This window comes from Choloepus didactylus, chromosome 8 (assembly GCF_015220235.1).
Source record: "Choloepus didactylus isolate mChoDid1 chromosome 8, mChoDid1.pri, whole genome shotgun sequence".
Taxonomy (NCBI): domain Eukaryota; kingdom Metazoa; phylum Chordata; class Mammalia; order Pilosa; family Megalonychidae; genus Choloepus; species Choloepus didactylus.
The window spans coordinates 5,714,567-5,731,231 of record NC_051314.1 but is presented as its reverse complement, the minus strand read 5'-3'; the positions used below and the strand labels follow the sequence as shown (position 1 = coordinate 5,731,231).

General features: G+C 38.9%; 1 protein-coding gene across 1 annotated transcript in view; it reads left to right on the top strand.

Moving 5' to 3' along the window:
- Window positions 1-16,665, top strand: part of ATXN10 (ataxin 10) — a 225,650-nt gene that overhangs the window by 96,880 nt on the left and 112,105 nt on the right. The window contains exons 8-9 of the mRNA XM_037847617.1: window positions 5,198-5,306; window positions 7,011-7,180. Of these exons, the coding sequence (XP_037703545.1) occupies window positions 5,198-5,306; window positions 7,011-7,180 (279 nt within the window). The remainder of the gene's footprint in view (window positions 1-5,197; window positions 5,307-7,010; window positions 7,181-16,665) is intronic.

The following is a 16,665-nucleotide window of genomic DNA, read 5'->3' as shown; positions in this document are numbered from 1 at the left end:
CAGTCTGAGAATAAAGAAGAAAGAATGAAAGTAAACAGAGCCTGTGGAACCTGTGGGTCACCATCAAGCATACCAGTGTGCACAGTGTGGAGGTCCCAGAAGATAAGAAAGAAAGGAGCAGAGAGAACATTGCGAAAAAGTAATGGCCAAAGACTTGCCAAATTCAACAAGACATAATGAATATATATAAGATGCTCAATGTACTCCAAACAGGATAAACCCAAATAGACCCATGCTATGGCATAGTGTAATCAAACTGTCAAATGCCAAATATAGAAGAGAGAATTTTGAAAGTGGCAGTGGAGAACCAACATGCCATGTACAAGGGAGCCTCAGTAACATTAAGTGCCAATTTCTCATCAGAAACCATTGAGGCAAGTTTCCACAGGAAGCCTTTTTCTCTGGGCATTTGTATGTGATACAGCCAGTCCAGCCTGTATCCATGATGTTTTCATAGGTTATGGCCCCACGGAGGGGCATCCTAAATCAGCAGCAGTCCTGGAGTCTGAAGCCTGTGGATTGAGTTTAGCCATTTCGCCTGCCTTTAGTTCAGCACATGTTGTGCTGAGAAGAACCAGTCCGTAACGGCCAGTAACAGAGTTTAGCTGAGAGTCAAGCCTAGGCAATTATAGGATTTGTAAATTCAGGAGTCTTAGAAAGCCAGTGGCTTTTGTTTGGCAGCAGCAAAGCCAAGATGCTGCAGGGCCATTTGGCCATGGTCCAAGTCCAAGTGACAAGCAAGACCTTCCTAAGCACATTTGCCTTGTCATTCTCAGGGTCTGAATTAACCCATTCAGAAAAGTGCACATCATGCCAGAAAATCATCAGCCTCTACGGGTTGGGCATTCATTTTACAAGATCATTAGCCCACTAAAAACTGCTTTTTAAAACTCAAATCTCTGAAGATAGACTCTCTTCTCATGTGTTCTCCCTTTTTCCAGAGGCATAAATAGGCAAAAATCAGCAATTATACAGACGTGTTGTGTTTCCGGTACTGAAAGAGTTTGAATTTGAACCCACCCACTGGTGGCAAAAGCAAAGGAGATTATGTCCCATGAACACTTCTGTGCAGATTTTCCTGATTGGGACAATCCCACTAGCATTTTTGAAATTACAAACATACAACATTTTACTTCAGTTTTTACCATTCATCCAGTTGAAATAGCAAAAAAACACAAAACCGTTTTTTAGAAAATTAAATTTCACCCGTTTTTCACATTGCAAATTTATTCAGACCTCTGCTCTTAAATTTATTGGGTTTTTAAGGGCTAAGATTACCAATCCAGGGAAAAGCCAGGCTAGAGGAAGGGGGACAAGAGGTGGGAGGCTACTGCTGCAGCTCAAGTAGCCAGATTGAAGAAATGGCTGCAGTGTTACCACCTTCCACCCTTTCCCAGTTTAAACAAACTTTGCTCCAGTCCTGGGAACTGATTTAACTTCTTTCTTCCTACATGAAGGAGAGAGCAGTACAAATGTTTAGCATTTTTGGCTTATCCATAATACAACCTTTGCAAATCTTGGGGCCCTTCCTCCTCCCCCCTGAAGGAGAAGATGAAAAGGAATCACCCAGACTGTACTTTTGCCCCTCACTTTGGCCAGTGCAGCCAGAAGCAGGCAGGGGATCCCGTGAGCCAACTCTCCTGGAGTTGGTGCCATCCTTTTCAAAAATAATACAAAACCTGATCATGAGGGGCAGGGCAAGATGGCGGAGTGGTGAGGTGTGAACTTTAGTCTCTCCTCTAGGGCAACTGGTAATTACCCAGGAACCATATGAAACAGGGTTTTCGGGGTCTGCACTGACCAGTCACATGTCATACACAAGTTTGGAACTGGTGAAAAAGCTGAAATCACAGCAAAATCTGTAAGTTCCCCCAACCAGGGGTCTGGTGCCCCTCCCTGCACAGACCCCATGGACTGTCTTGTAGCTGATTCCCTGAAAGGAAAAAAAAAAAACAGTAGTCTGCTGGGAGCAAGAAGGGGGCCTCAACCCAGCCTCAACTGTAGAATTAACAAATTAACTTTTGGAGCTGGGGGTGCTAGAAAAGGGCTGGCCTCTGAGAAGGAAGGGCACATAAAAGCGGGTACCCATTACCTGGCTCCAAAAACCCTTGTTTTTGTTATTGTTTGTTTGTTTGTTTGTTTCCTACATTTTGTCCCTTCTTCTTTTTCACTGGCTCCTTATCTTTTTACACTTCAATAGCTCCTAACAAGGGCGGAATTAAAGCTGATGGAGAGCACATACTAAATTATTACATGTTTTTGGGTGTATTTCTGGATTTTCAGTTCTGCAGACGGAACCAGTAAGATGTCAACAACTGGTTGAAAGGAGAATTCATAGAGCCACCTATTTTTATATGGTAGAGGAATGCTGAATTGAATTTACATATATATGCAAAAACTGTTCTATCCATAAGGCAGTAATTAATGTTATTTTAACTGGGCATGACTAATTTGCATTCATATGGATCAGAGTAATTGGCATTATCATGAGTTTTCTGCAACTTACAAAAGTTAAAAAATAGTTAAAAGATACTAAAAGGGGCCATTAATCCAGACAGGTGAGCTAGACTGAGACTAATTTTTTTTCCCATTTTAAAATCTTTCACAGTTCTTCCTCACACAATTTTGTTCCTTTGATTTGTCTGAAACTCTTAAAAAATTTTTTTTTGCCCTACTCCCTATTTTTATTAATATTGTTTTATAATACTTTTAAGTATCTGGAAGGGCATTTCATTCATTACCCTTATTTTTCAAAAGATCAATCTTTCCAGCTATTCTTTCATTATTAATTTTAAGATGATTATTAGAAACATTTTATTAATAAGATTTTATTGATTAAAGTTGGGAGTGTGTCATGTAAGGGTAGATTAAATTTTGGTTTTTTTAATTTCAGTTAATATAGAACTTAAGAATTGTAAGAAAGTTCTAGATCATCTCTTCCAACGCTCTAATTTTATTTTTGCTTTTGTATCATGGAAAGACAGAGACATAGGAAAAAGTATACTGAAATTCCATACACTGTCACTCAATTTCAAGAGTTACCAATTTACTGCCATTCTTTTTTCATCTACAGCCCACCCATTCTTATGCCAGTTACCCAGGGTTAAGTCAAAACTCCTACATATATTTAATCAGTAAATATTTTGTATGTATCCCTAAAAAGATAAGAATATCTTCAAACATGAGTACAACTAGTACACCTAAAAATAAATAATTTTTCATATGAAATAAACAGTATTCAAATTTTCCCCATTGCCTAATATTTTCTACAAGTTTATTTCGTTGAATCAGGAAGCCAGTAAAGTCCATACATTGTAATTGGTTGGTAAGTCTTAGATCTCCTTCAATACATAGGTTCCCCTTTCCTTTCCCCACCAACCACTTTTTGCTGTTTGTTGAAACTGGATTGTTTTTCCTGTCGAGTTTTTCACAGTTTGGATTTTGATGAGTACACCTCCATACTGGAGTATTTTAATGTAGTCTTCTTTCCTTGCCTTTCCAAAGTTTGTTCAGATTTGAGTCAAATTTCTTTGGCAGTGTTGTTTTCTTGTTGGTGATACGTACTTTCAGCCAGAGGCTCGTAATGTCTGGTTGTCTCTCTTTTTGTCACATTAGCTATGGTTGATAATTATTATCTAGATCCGTTAATTATTTAGGGGTTACGAAATGATGGTACTTTGATTCTGTCATTCCTTGTTCATTTATTACCTGGAATATTTTATAAAGAAAAACTTTCCCTACTCAACTATTAGGTTATTCATGATACATTGATTAAGAAAGGCAGGATAGTTGCTTGATTTCCTTCCCATCCGCCTGTGATTACCAATTTTCAAAAAAATGAGTTGGCTTTGGGACATCACCCAAAGATGACCAGTTTTTTGCTTTGTAGCATTACATAGTCATGGGTTTAAAATCACTTGCTTTGTTTTCAACCCGTTCCAGTTGTTGTTTTTCCTCATGTCCTACTGAGCCCTCCTTGGCCAGGGGAAGCGTCTTCTAGTTGCTCCCAGCACGGTCCTAGGGGCCTTGGGGAGCTTCGCTGCCCATGGGAATGACGATGCCTAGGATCATCTTGTCCGTGCTCTTTTGGACCTAGAATCATTTCTTGAAGGATGTATGGTGTCTAGAGATGGCAGTCTGGGCATCAGGTGTGCCCATTGCCATTGCTCAACTCCCTGTTTAAGAGGAGCCATAGGAGCCCCCGAAGCTAAAGGATTTGCCCAAGCAAGAGTCCAGTACTCATCTTAGACTTATAATTCAGATTTTCTTTCCTAATGTTTAAACTAGCAGGGGAAAGTTACTAAATAAAATTAAGGATCTAAGACAGTTAACTTGTGTTGTTTCTTGAGATTTATTTTGAGATTTCAGAATCTAATTCCAAATTAGAGAGAAATGACTATACATTTAGAATTAGCAAAAGGATGTGTTTTATACTTCCTTTTGAAGAAAGCTATCTTTATGACCAAAACTGACAGTTACTACCACATTTTGTCAAATAATGTATAAAGATGAAGTTCAAAATCTATGCAAAAATTACATTTTTGAATTTTGTGTAGACTACCTCATGCTATACAGTAGATAGTTTCTTGATCAGGTAGCCTATTGGTAATAAATTATTTAGTAGTCATGTGAATCAATGTTTTCAAATAAGATTATCTTTTCCAACCCACCTATATATTGCATAGGGTTTATATTTACTCAGAAATAATGCAGGTTCTTCCAGCAAGAGTTCTTTCCACCACAGCATTTTACAGGATTCCTGTGGATAGAAATTAATGTATTTCTTGGGATATTTGCATCTTTAAAGTGGAACTTGCATGCTGGGAATGCTTTAAAAGGAAAGTGTTTGCATAAATGTTATGTACGTAGCTAGTAATTTTGAGCATTTATTCCACTGTTGGAAGATATTTTTGCTTGAATCAGAACTTTTCCCGACTCTTTGCTCCAAGAAGACACATAATGACACATAATCTTGCATTTTTGATGACAGATATCTGCAGTTAGTGAAAATGACTGTTCGTATACAACTTTAATACTTCTGTTTTGTTCTCCATAGTTTTGTTTCCCTCCTTAGATGTGTTACAAGCACTGGCTCTTTCATATCTATCGTAATCTTTCATTCTCTTACAGTTATTTATGACAGTAAAATCATTTAACTTAAAATATACTTAAAAGTTATGTTTCCTTTTCTTACTAGGAGGCACTGGTCATAGTCAGACTCCTTGATGTCCTTTGTGAAATGACTACCAACACTCATCTGCTCAGCTATTTGCAGGTTTTTCCTGGCTTGTTGGAAAAAGTAGTCGGTGAGTGAAATGTTACATGCATCATTACTTTTAATTAAGAAATCTTTGATTTGTCATACTGTAAGTCCAAGTGCAAATCCTTAATTTTCAGTTTAGTGATATATATGTTTTTGAGATTTTTGAATATTTTTTCTTGAGATAAATCATGGTATTGTGATAACAGCTCAGGCTTTGGAGCTAGATGAGCCCTAGCCCACATCCTAATTTTGCCAGTTAACCTGGTGTTTGACCCCGGGTACTAATGAATAAGATGACGATAATAATGGCTGTTACGCAAGATGCACAGAGTAGATATTTCACCAGGAGTGGTTTTGACAATAGTGGTGGTGGTGGTTGTGTTTGCAATGATGATGGCTATTTTTATATTACTATAGCTTTCCAAAATTTGTAAATAAACTTTTCCCAGTTACATCTGTTGGTCATGAAAGTAGTGCCTGACAGATAGTACTTAATGTATTAGATTCTTATCAAAAATGGGTTTTAACAGTAAAACATTGTTTGAAACATTAATAGTAATCTTTGCTAAGGAGCTGTTTGCAAAATAATTCAAACTGAACCTTTTCCCTGTGGTTAGCCAGGTTTATGGTACTGCTAATCACTGTCCACTTTTTTTTTCCTTTAAAAAAGATAGATATTTATTCTGGTAACCCCTATAGTAAGAAAGATTTATTTTAAATTTAAAGCAACATTTAAAAATATTTTGGACTCAGTGTTAATGCCATTTTGCCATACCCCTTTTGTAATTTTTAATATAATTAATACATTTTTAATTCTGTAAGTGGAAGAAGTAGAGGCACTGTGTGCATTTCCCCTTCTGAAGACACTGTCTTTACCATAAACTGTGGCACCAGCTATGGTTTAGCCTCTGATGACTTTGTATCTAGATCAGTAAATGAGTTGGCAGTGAATTACAGAAGACATTTAGAATCTTGGACCAGTGTTTTATTTTGAATGCAGTATTTTTAGTGATAATTAAAATAAAACACCAGGAGCCTGGGAAACTCTTTACGATAGTGGAAACAGCAAGGAGCCAGGGTGGACTGGTTGACATCCCAACTCTACCAAATTACTAACTTCTCTGAGCCTGATTTCTTCATTATAAAATCAATTCTGATATCTGCCTTTAATATGTTTCTTGAGAGGGTTAAATGAGGTAATGTGAGTACTTAAACATAGCTCCTAGAAGATTATCTATTTTTATAGGTTGCCTAGAGGCTTTTCATAGAGTGTAACAGTGTTAATTTATTTCTTCTGAATGTAACTAAAATAGATCTACAAGGAACACATGATTTCCTCTGATTGACCGATGAGAAAAACATAAGCACTCAGTTTCTGTCATAAGGGTCATTACAAATCGTTATTCTATTTTAGACTTAGCTGACTCTTGTCTCAGCTGAGTTTCTCAATAAAGAAGTTGGGATTGGAAACCTTTTTGTTATAAAGATGTGGTGGAAAATTTTTAGCTAACTTTTTAATGTCCTAGTTCAGGGTAATCATTATGGCTTATACCCCCAAACTAGAATAGCAAAGAAATTTGAAAGCAAAACAGAAGAGTCTTGTAATAATTATGTAAAGAAAGCTTTCCAAACTCTACCTTTATTTTACTCTCTTAAAATAAATTAAATTTGTTTATACAGGAAAAATATTAGAAAATATTAAAAATAATCTTCCTATGGAAAATGAGGTTTATTCTCTTTATTATAGATCTTTTACGACTGATTCACGTAGCTGGAAAAGACACCACAAACGTCTTCAGTACCTCTGGTTGTATAAAAGCAGAAGGTGACATCTCAGACGTAACTGAGGGGTTTAAGTCTCATCTCATTCGTTTGATTGGAAATCTGTGTTACAAGAATAAAGATAACCAAGACAAGGTAAGATTATTTCTTAATAAGTATCATATGTGTGTGGCTTCGTTTAGAATACGGTACAGTATTTAGAATTTAGAATACATTGACTTCTTTTGGAGTTGAAGATTGAGGTTCTTTGAAAAGTATCTTGTTAATTATATGTCTATTTTTTGATTCCTGCAGACAAACATAATGTGTCATATTTGCTTGTATTAGGCTTTGAATTTCTGTAATTTTTCATTGTTTTCTACCATTTGTTAGTGTGTTTGAGCCAGTCTCCTTTTTAAAAAAAATTGTCAATGTTTGTCCTTAAGCCTGTGCCTTTTAAAGGCATTCTTATATGGAGGGCAATTATTAAAAAGATATTTAAAGAGTCTAGAAAAATAAACTGTCACATAGTAGACATTTAATAAGCAGCAGTTATTATTGACCATTACCTTAAGGTAAAACAAACCAAAAAAAAAAACCCTTAACTTACATACATAGCCTCTGTTTATGAATGATAGCATCGTAAGCCTTTTCTTCCAAGTGTTTTGAAATGCACTGAATAACACTTAAGTCTCTAAACTCCATAGAGTGCCATTAGAAACCCATTTTGTTGAAATAGCTTAAAGGCATTGTTATTGGTGATGTGAAATAACTTAAAGGCATGATTATTGGTGATGTGAGAGGGTGGTAACAAAGATAGGGCAGGAGAATTGGACCACCTGTTTCACATTGCACCAGCCTGCTTTGAGTTCTACTTTGGGTGGCCTTTGTTTTGCCTCATCAAATCTTATGTATATATGTGGCAGATTATGATTTCCAAAGATGGCTGCAGAAATATCTGTCATTCTACATGTTTTTATGCAGTGTGACTTTGCCACTTTCTCATCAGGGTTTACTATCTGTTTCTCCATGCCCTTGAATTTGAGTAGGTCCTGTGACTGCTTTGAACAGTAAATTATGGTGGTAGTAATCCTGTACCATTTCTGGCATAGCCCTTCCCTGGCTTGGCAGATTCCATTTCCAGCTTCATAGAAGCTGGTGATGGTAAGAAGTACAGAAACCCTGAGATCACCATGCTGTGAGATGCTGAGTCCATGTGACAAGGAGGATGAGATGCAATGAGAAGAGAGAGGGGTGAGTCAGGTACACCAAGCACTAGGTATGAGAGTGAGAAGCCATCTTGGAAGTGGGTCCTTCAGCTTTGTGAGGATACTCACGTTTGACACAAACAGGTAGGCTCTGGAGTTGAATTGATACTTGGAGGAAGGGAATAGCAAAGTGTAAGCTATGCAGGGCAGTTAAAACTCTTGATAGAAACTTGAGAATCGAAAAACAGTGTTTGGGGTTTTTTGGAAGTTGAGGGGGGAATCCCAGCCCCAAATTCTATGTATCAACTACCTAAGTCTCTTTTTTTTTTTTTTTTTTTTTTTGGCTTTTATACAAGGGATTTATTAGGTTACAGATTTACAGTTCTAAGGCCATAAAAGTGTCCAGACTAAGGCATCAATATGAGTATACCTTCACTGAAGAAAGGTCATTGGCGTCTGGAAAACCTGTTAGCTGGGAAGACACATGGCTGGCGTCTGCTGATCCTGGGTTGTGCTCCAGCTCCTCTCTCAGCTCCAGTGCATTCTTGGTTCTCTGTCCCAGGACATTTCTCTCTAAGCGCCTGGGGGTACTATCTTAGCATATCCTGGGGGAAGCTCTGGACTTCATCTCTTAGCTAAACGTCCTTCTGTCTTCATCTTCAAGCATGTTTAAGCATCAGCGTCAGAGTCAGCAAGCGTTTGGGCCTGTGTGGCTCTTTTTAAAGGACTCCAGTAAACTAATCAAGATCCACACTGAATGGGCAGGGTCACACCTCCATGGAAATAATCTGATCAAAATTATCATCTACAGTTGTAGTCACATCTCCATGGAAACCTAATCCAAATATCCCACAAGATTGGATTAAAAGATCATGACTTTTTCTTGGGGGACATAATATCCAAACAGGCACACTGTGCTAAGCCCTTCACAGTACAATAGCCCTGAAAGATAATGTTATCTCCATTTTATAAATAAAAGAAATCACAAAGTCCAAGAGGCTGAGTGAGCATAGTGGCAGAGCCTGGATGTGAGCCCAGGTCCATTTCCTCCAAAGCCCTTTCACTCCCCTTTCTGCTACAGCCCTTGCCTTTTATGCAAACTGCCCCTTTTCTTCTTCTTTTTTTTTTTTTTTTATTTTGAAATAAATTCAAAGTTATAGGAACAGTTGCAAAAACAATACTAACCCCATACCCAGAATTCCATCATACCCTGAGCCCCCCGATAGCTCAATCCACCAATTTTAATATGCTATCACATCGCTGTTTCTTTCCCTCCCTCCCTCCCTCCCTATCTATAATCCATCATGTGTTGCTCTGTTTTCTGAACATATGAGTGCTAGCTGCACACATGCTTGAACATACACTATAATTCACGTATACACTTCCCATGAACAAGAACATTCTTTTATGCAATCCCATTAAGCGCTGCTACGAAGTACAAGAGATTCAACAATAATACAAAGCTTACATTCTATATTTCCTTTACCTTATGTCTCAACTGTGTCCCTTTGAGCCACCTGTCCTCTATCCTCCAATCCCATACAAGTTCATCCTTGGCATTCAATTGTCATCTATTTAGACTGTACTTTTTTTTTTTTCAGTTGTGGAAACATATATACCGCCTAAATCTTCCCATTCCACCCCCTCCCTAGCCTTCCATTAGTGGGATTAATCACATTTAGAATGTTGTAATGCTCTTTCCCACCGTCCATTACTAGAAATTTCCCTTCACCTCAAACAGCAACCCTACACTCATTTCTTAACTCCCCATTGCCCCTTCCCCCATTTCTCTTTACCCATACTCTACTTTTCATCTCTATGGTTATATTCTCTGATAATTTCTTTGTGTTTACTGTGGGGCTTAAAATTAACCTCTTAAATCCATAACCATCTTGTTTTTCTTTGCTACCACCTTCACTTCAATAGGACACATAAGCTATGTTCCTATACTCCTCCATCCCCCCACCTTTATATAATTATCTAAAATTACATATTTTACATTGAGTTCAAAACCACTGATTTGTCATTAGAGTTTGTGTATTTTATATCATGTAGGAAGTAAATAGTGGAGTTACAGTTCAAAAATTACTGACTTCTATTTGTATTCCATTGTGGTTGGAGAATGTGCTTTGAGTATATTCAAATTTTTTCTTTTTTTTTTTTTTTTTAAATTTCTTGAGGCTTGTTTTATGTCCCAGCTTATGGTCCCTTCTGGAGAAAGATCCATGATCACTAGAGAAAAATGAGTGTCCTGGTAATTTGGGATGTAAGGTAGTATATATGTCAGTTAAAATTCTGTATATCTCTTTCTCCTTTCTTTGTTTCTCTGTTGATAGGGCTCCCTTTAGTATCTGAAGCAGGGCAGGTCTTTTATTGGCAAAGTCTCTCAGCATTTGTTTGTCTGTGAAAAATTTAAGCTCTCTGTCAAATTTGAAAGAGAGTTTTGCTGGATAAAGTATTCTTGGTTGGAAATTTTTCTCTTTCAGAATTTTAAATATGTCATGCCACTGCCTTCTCGCCTCCATGGTGGCCACTGAGTAGTCACAATTTAGTCTTATGTTGTTTCCTTTGTATGTGGTGAATTGCTTTTCTCTTGCTGCTTTCAGAAGTTGCTCCTTCTCTTCAGTACTTGAGAGTCTGATCAGAATATGTCTCGGAGTGGGTTTATTTGGATTTATTCTATTTGGAGTTCGCTGGGCATTTATGCTTTGTGTGTTTATATTGTGTATAAGGTTTGGGAAGTTTTCCCCAACAATTTCTTTGAATACTCTTTCTAGACCTTTACCCTTCTCTTCCCCTTCTGGGACACCAATGAGTCTTAAGTTTGGATGTTTTATTTTACCTATCGTATCCCTGAGATCCATTTTGATTTTTTCAATTTTTTTCTCCATTCTTTCTTTTGTTCTTTCATTTCCTGTTCTGTGGACTTCTAGGACACTGAGACGTTGTTCAGCTTCTTCTAATCTTGTATTGTGAATATCTAGAGTCTTTTTAATTTGGCCAGCAGTTTCTTTTATTTCCATAAGATCTTCTATTTTTTTATTTACTCTTGCAATGTCTTCTTTATGCTCTTCTAGGGTCTTCTTTATGTCCCTAATATCCTGGGCCATGGTCTTCTTGATGTCCTTTAAATCCTTTGCCATGCTTTCGTTCCTCGATTGTAGTTCTTTGATTAATTGTGCCAGGTACTGTGTCTCTTCCGATATCTCGATTTGTGTGTTTGGAGTTGGATTCTCCATATCGTCTGGTTTTATCAAATGCATTAAGATTTTCTGTTGTTTTTGGCCTCTTGGCATTTGCTTTGCTTGGTAGGGTTTTTCCAAGTTGTAAAAAAAAGATACCGATCTAATTTTTCAGAAACACAGTTTGGTGGCATACACTTTCTCTAACTAACCAGCAGATGGCGTCTGTGAGTCACTTATACCCCTCAAGTCACTTCTCTGCCTTGTCCCTGCGGTGTGTGGGGAAATGATTCTTGTAGGGTTCAGTTGTAGAATTCAGTTTGGGTGTGTTGCTGGAGCTGTCTGCCCTGAATGTGGGGTGTGTGTACTGGTGGCCAGGGAGGAAGGGCAGCTTTAATATTCAAATCCCCCAGGTTCCCAGAGATTCAAGGCTGCCGCAAGAGTCTAAGCCTTCATTTCATTTCAGCCCCAGACCCTCTGTCTTGCTGTCCCACAAACCACCGGACTTGGCGTAGTGTCCCTGGGTTCTCCGAGCGGGCCCCCCGCCCAGCTGCGATCCTCTAGGACCTCTGCCGAGGGAATGCCATGCTATGTCACCAGTGCGTGCCGTCCCTCAAGGGAAGCCCTGGGCCACCGGGCCGTGCAAGGACGCTCTCAGCCTGATGCAAAGATGGCCAAACGGGGCGTCTCAACCCCCCCTCCTCGCACAGTTCCTCCTTCCCAGCTCCGGGACAACTTGCGGGGCTCTGGGCTGTGGGCATGGCCCCAGGCAGGAGTTTATCCAGCCCTCCGGGGAGCCAGCTGCTAGCCGTGGGGTTTCTTTCTGCTTCCGAGTCTCCCCTCCGTTCCCCCAGCCCCGAGGGTATCTACAGTGGGCTGTCTTCCAGGCCAGACACCAAGAGGCCGGCCCAGCCCCCTCTCACCATGTTTTACTGTGTGGTTCCCACTATCGCAACTGCAGCCGCTCCTGGGTCCCCCCCCCCCTTTTTTTTTTAAAAGAGCCAGTTGGTCTCCAAATGCCAAGCCCTGACTTCCCCAGACCGCCATGCGGCTGCGGGTCTTCCAGCCAGCTTACTCACTCGTTTCAGAATGCAGACTCCCGGTTTCACCAAGTATACGGCCCCTGTGGAACTAGCAGACCTCATCCAGCTGGCGCATCACTGTAACCAGTATTCTGGGTCACTTTCTGGTTTTTATCTAGTGTTTTTCACGGAGGTGTTTTTTTGCCCTGTCTCACCTAGCCGCCATCTTAGTTTCTCCCCTAAGTCTCTTTTTAATGCTGGAATCACACGTTTGGGGCAGGCTCCAAGCAGTTAAGCTAAGGAGAAAATAATTGAGCTGAGATTTGAGCTCCCATCCCAGAGTTTAAAATTTAGGTCCATTCAGAATAATTGTCTGCTGAAACGAAAATATCAATACTCTTTAGAAGAATATAGCAGAATCCAGAGTTTCCATAGAATAAAATCACAATGTCTAGAATACAGTCCCAAATTACTTGAGATGCAGGAAAATATGACCCATTCTCAAGAGCACAGATTAATCAGTGGAGATTGAATTTGAGGTTATTTAGATATTTTATTTAGCCAGGATTTTAAAGCAGCTGTTAATAACAGTGCTCACAGCTGTAAAGGTCAGTATACTAGTAATGAATGAAATTTCAGCAGAGAAATAGAAACTGTAAAAAGCAACCAAAGGGAAATTTTAGAACTGAAAATTACAGTAGCCAACATAAAAACTTCACTGAATGGGCTTCATTGATGACAAATGACAGTAGAGTCAGTGTACTTGAAAATAGATCAAGAGAAATCATCCAGTCTGATGAACAGAGGAAAAAATATATCGAGAATAAAATAGTCATTTTGAGATACTAAATTTTGGGGTAATTTATTTTGCAGCAACTGATAACTGGAATAATTCCTAAGAGATGTGCCACAGAGCCAAAGTTAGATGACTTATTATACATGTACACCATTTTTGCACTTCCCTTCCTCTTCAAGTAGTGTGTGTAAGACTGCTAATCCCCCTTGGAAAATTACTGGACTGGTTCTTGTAAGAGAAAGTTGGTAGAAAATAGAATACTTTACCTTTTTAATGACCAGGTCTACCTTTCTTGAGAAACACAAAAAGAGTTGTTTTTTCTTGTGTTTAACTATTCTTTTGTTGCTAATTTGGATTGGCCTCTTACAGGAACAAAATATAGTAACCCTTAAGAAATTTATGAAATCACTCACTGAAGTCAGGATCAGGTTGCACCAAGTAAATACGGAGTGTGCCCGAGTGCTGCTGTGTAGAGGTCACTGGGCTTCCAGGAGGTCGACGGTGTGGTCCCTCCCATGCGCTAATAGCTCTGCTTATTTCTGAGCAAACACTCTAGAGGGGATGAAGGAGTTCATTCTTCCAGGATGAGAAAGCCTCTTTCTTACCTATTCAACAAAAGGCCTGAACCTGAAAGCATAACCTCTGGAATTTTTTCTCCTTCCTAGGAATCTGACACAAATTACAGTCTTATTCTGAATGTGCTCATGCTTCTTAAGTCTTGTAATTAAATGCTGATTCCAGCTGGGTGCTCAATTTTGCCTCCAGAGATGGACTTCACTAGCTCTCAGAAGACTTTAGTTACAATTGTGGGAAAATGGATGGTTATACACCGTGGTCTTTATCACTGGACCACTTATTCTCATTGAATTGTCTAGATGGGTTGTCCCACTTTTACCTAAATTGGATCCTAAAGGGACATTTGGCTGTCTTTATGCCCTAAGACCAAAGATCTGAGTTAGGGTAGATTTTTATAATCATCCAGCCTACCTTGGGTTCATCTTTCACCCAGAAGAAAAAGAGGACTAATCTTTTATTTAGTGTCTCCTGTGTACCAGCATTGTACTTAGTGAATTGCATGTATTATCAAATTTAATCTTTGCATCAGTCTGCAAAGCAGGTTCCGTTAACCACATTTTGAAGAGAGGCCGTGCAGTTAGTGAGTTGCAGAGTTCGGGATAGAATTTGGATTTGTATGACCCTGAACTCCTGAGTCTGTGCTCTCTGCTCTGCACCATAGTACCTTTCATTTGGGAACTTTCCAAGAGTTTGGGGGTAAAGGTTTAAGATAGATTCCCTGAAGGACCTTAGATGAAGATGCCAGAGGCTGGTTTATCTGGGTCTTCTGGGCCCCTCTTTGTTTCAAGTCTGCAGTTCTGGTGGGCCTCTTGTCTCCGTCTCCGATTCCTCCTTTTATCAAGCGCAAGTGTTCCCGGCCTTGGGAACCTTTGCTGAATAAGACAGACGAGATGTCTCCTCCTTGTGAAGGTTTCGTTTTAGGAGCTTCTAGGGACCATTGTTGCCTCTTTGAACCAGAATCCTCAAACTATTAATGTCACAAATTTTCCTAGAATCTTAGTTTGCGCACTACCTGGTTCCTTTGAGGTTTGATCAGAAAGAAGCCTTTTAAACCCACCCATGTCTGTGCTTGTCTGTGTAACTTCATTCATTGCTGTGAAAGTGAGGTAACCACACCAGGTGGTTTACATCCGTTACATTTGGGTGGCCTTTTCCATTTTAGAAAGCTCTTTTCGTCTGTATTAGTTCATTGGAGCCTCAGGACACCTCTGAGGAAAAGGCTGAAAAGATTATCATCATCATTTTACAAATGACAAAACCAGTGCTCAGCGAGACTAGGTGTGATTTAATTCAGCTAACGTTTATTGAATGAAGATGATTATGTGCTTTGTGCTCTGGAGAAGACAAAGTCGCTTTGGCAGGGGAGGTAACGCACACGTGCTGGTAGCCCTGATACAGTCAGTGTGGTACGGTCTGTTGGAGAGGGGCCGATGCATGATCCCGTGCTCTTGGCTGGCTGTGCCAGGGCAGGCCTGTCTCTAAGCAGGGATGGGAGCTGGGCTGCCAGGAGCGTGACATTACAAGGAGGGATAATGATCTTCCTTTTAGCTTTGTATCTTTAGCTTCTGTTTAAGACAGTCAAGGTGTCTGGCCTCAGATAGAAAAACTGCTGAGAAGTGTATTTGACCTAGTCTTCTCATGCGTCTGCCCTGGCAAAACTTGAACTCTTAAATCCCTCCAGATGATGGATTGTAGTATTTCCTGATTTGTAAAGTAATTGCTAGACTTCCCTTTGCCAAATCATGGTGGGGAGGCATTCTCAAAAACTTCCTGACTTCTATTCTTACCTTGTTTTTTGTGCTCTACTTGCCTAGTATTTTCTTGCTATATCTGTAGTGATTAGTTTACTTTTAAACCTTTGTGGACTTGAAACGAGATTCTGTTTTGGTTTCTATTGTGCAAAGCACATGGGTATTAATGTTGTAAACATGAAGAAAGCATTCCTTGGCTGCTGCTTTGTTAGGACAAGGAATGTATAGGTAACTTTTTTTCTTCCCCATTCTTCTCTGCTTCACTATTGTCATAAATTCTTTAAGTGAATGCTGTATTAGGAAAACAAACATTTTTTATTCCATAAAACGAAATGATTTTGCAGACTGGGCAGGTAGGTGATGTAGTTTATCTACCTTCTTTCTGCCCAAAGAAACTGTATTGGATAAAGATGGGCCAAATGCCGTTTTGGTCATGGAATCCATTTTGCGAAAGGTTTGTGGAAATACTGTTCAGTTTCTTTTCTTCCTCCTCCTCTTCCTTGACATAAAAGATTCCTAGCATTCACACAGTGGGTGCAATCCCATGTGTCCAAGCATATGTGCATATAAAGCTTTCATTATAGGCACAGCTTCATTTTAAAAATAAGTCATTACTCCACAGAGAAGTTGTGCATGTAAAGACAAATAAACATTATTTGACCTCTCCGATTCAGAATTGTCTTACTCAGAAGGTAGGTTTCATTTTTATACATCATTCTTATGAAGTAATTTAACAACTCCTTGTAGTAAAATTTTCATTAAATTTGTTTTGTTCATTTTGTTATCTCCAACTCCTAAATTGTACCTGGCACCTAGTCAGCATTCCATAAATTTTTCCTGAATGAGAATTTATTTTAAAAATATTTCCTAAGTATTCATTATGTACCAAGCCCTGTTTTAGGTTCTAGAGATACAAAGCAAATAAGACATAGGTCTCATCTTCAAGGAGTCTGTGGTTTAGTGTAAAATCTCTTACAAACAAAGAAGTACATTAAAAATAAAACTTTTTTTCAAATGAAAGTGAATGTTCCCCTAAATTTCAAGTTTTTTAGTCATTTCTGAAAGTCTTTTGTGTTTAAGATATGTTTGAATATATTCTAATTTAT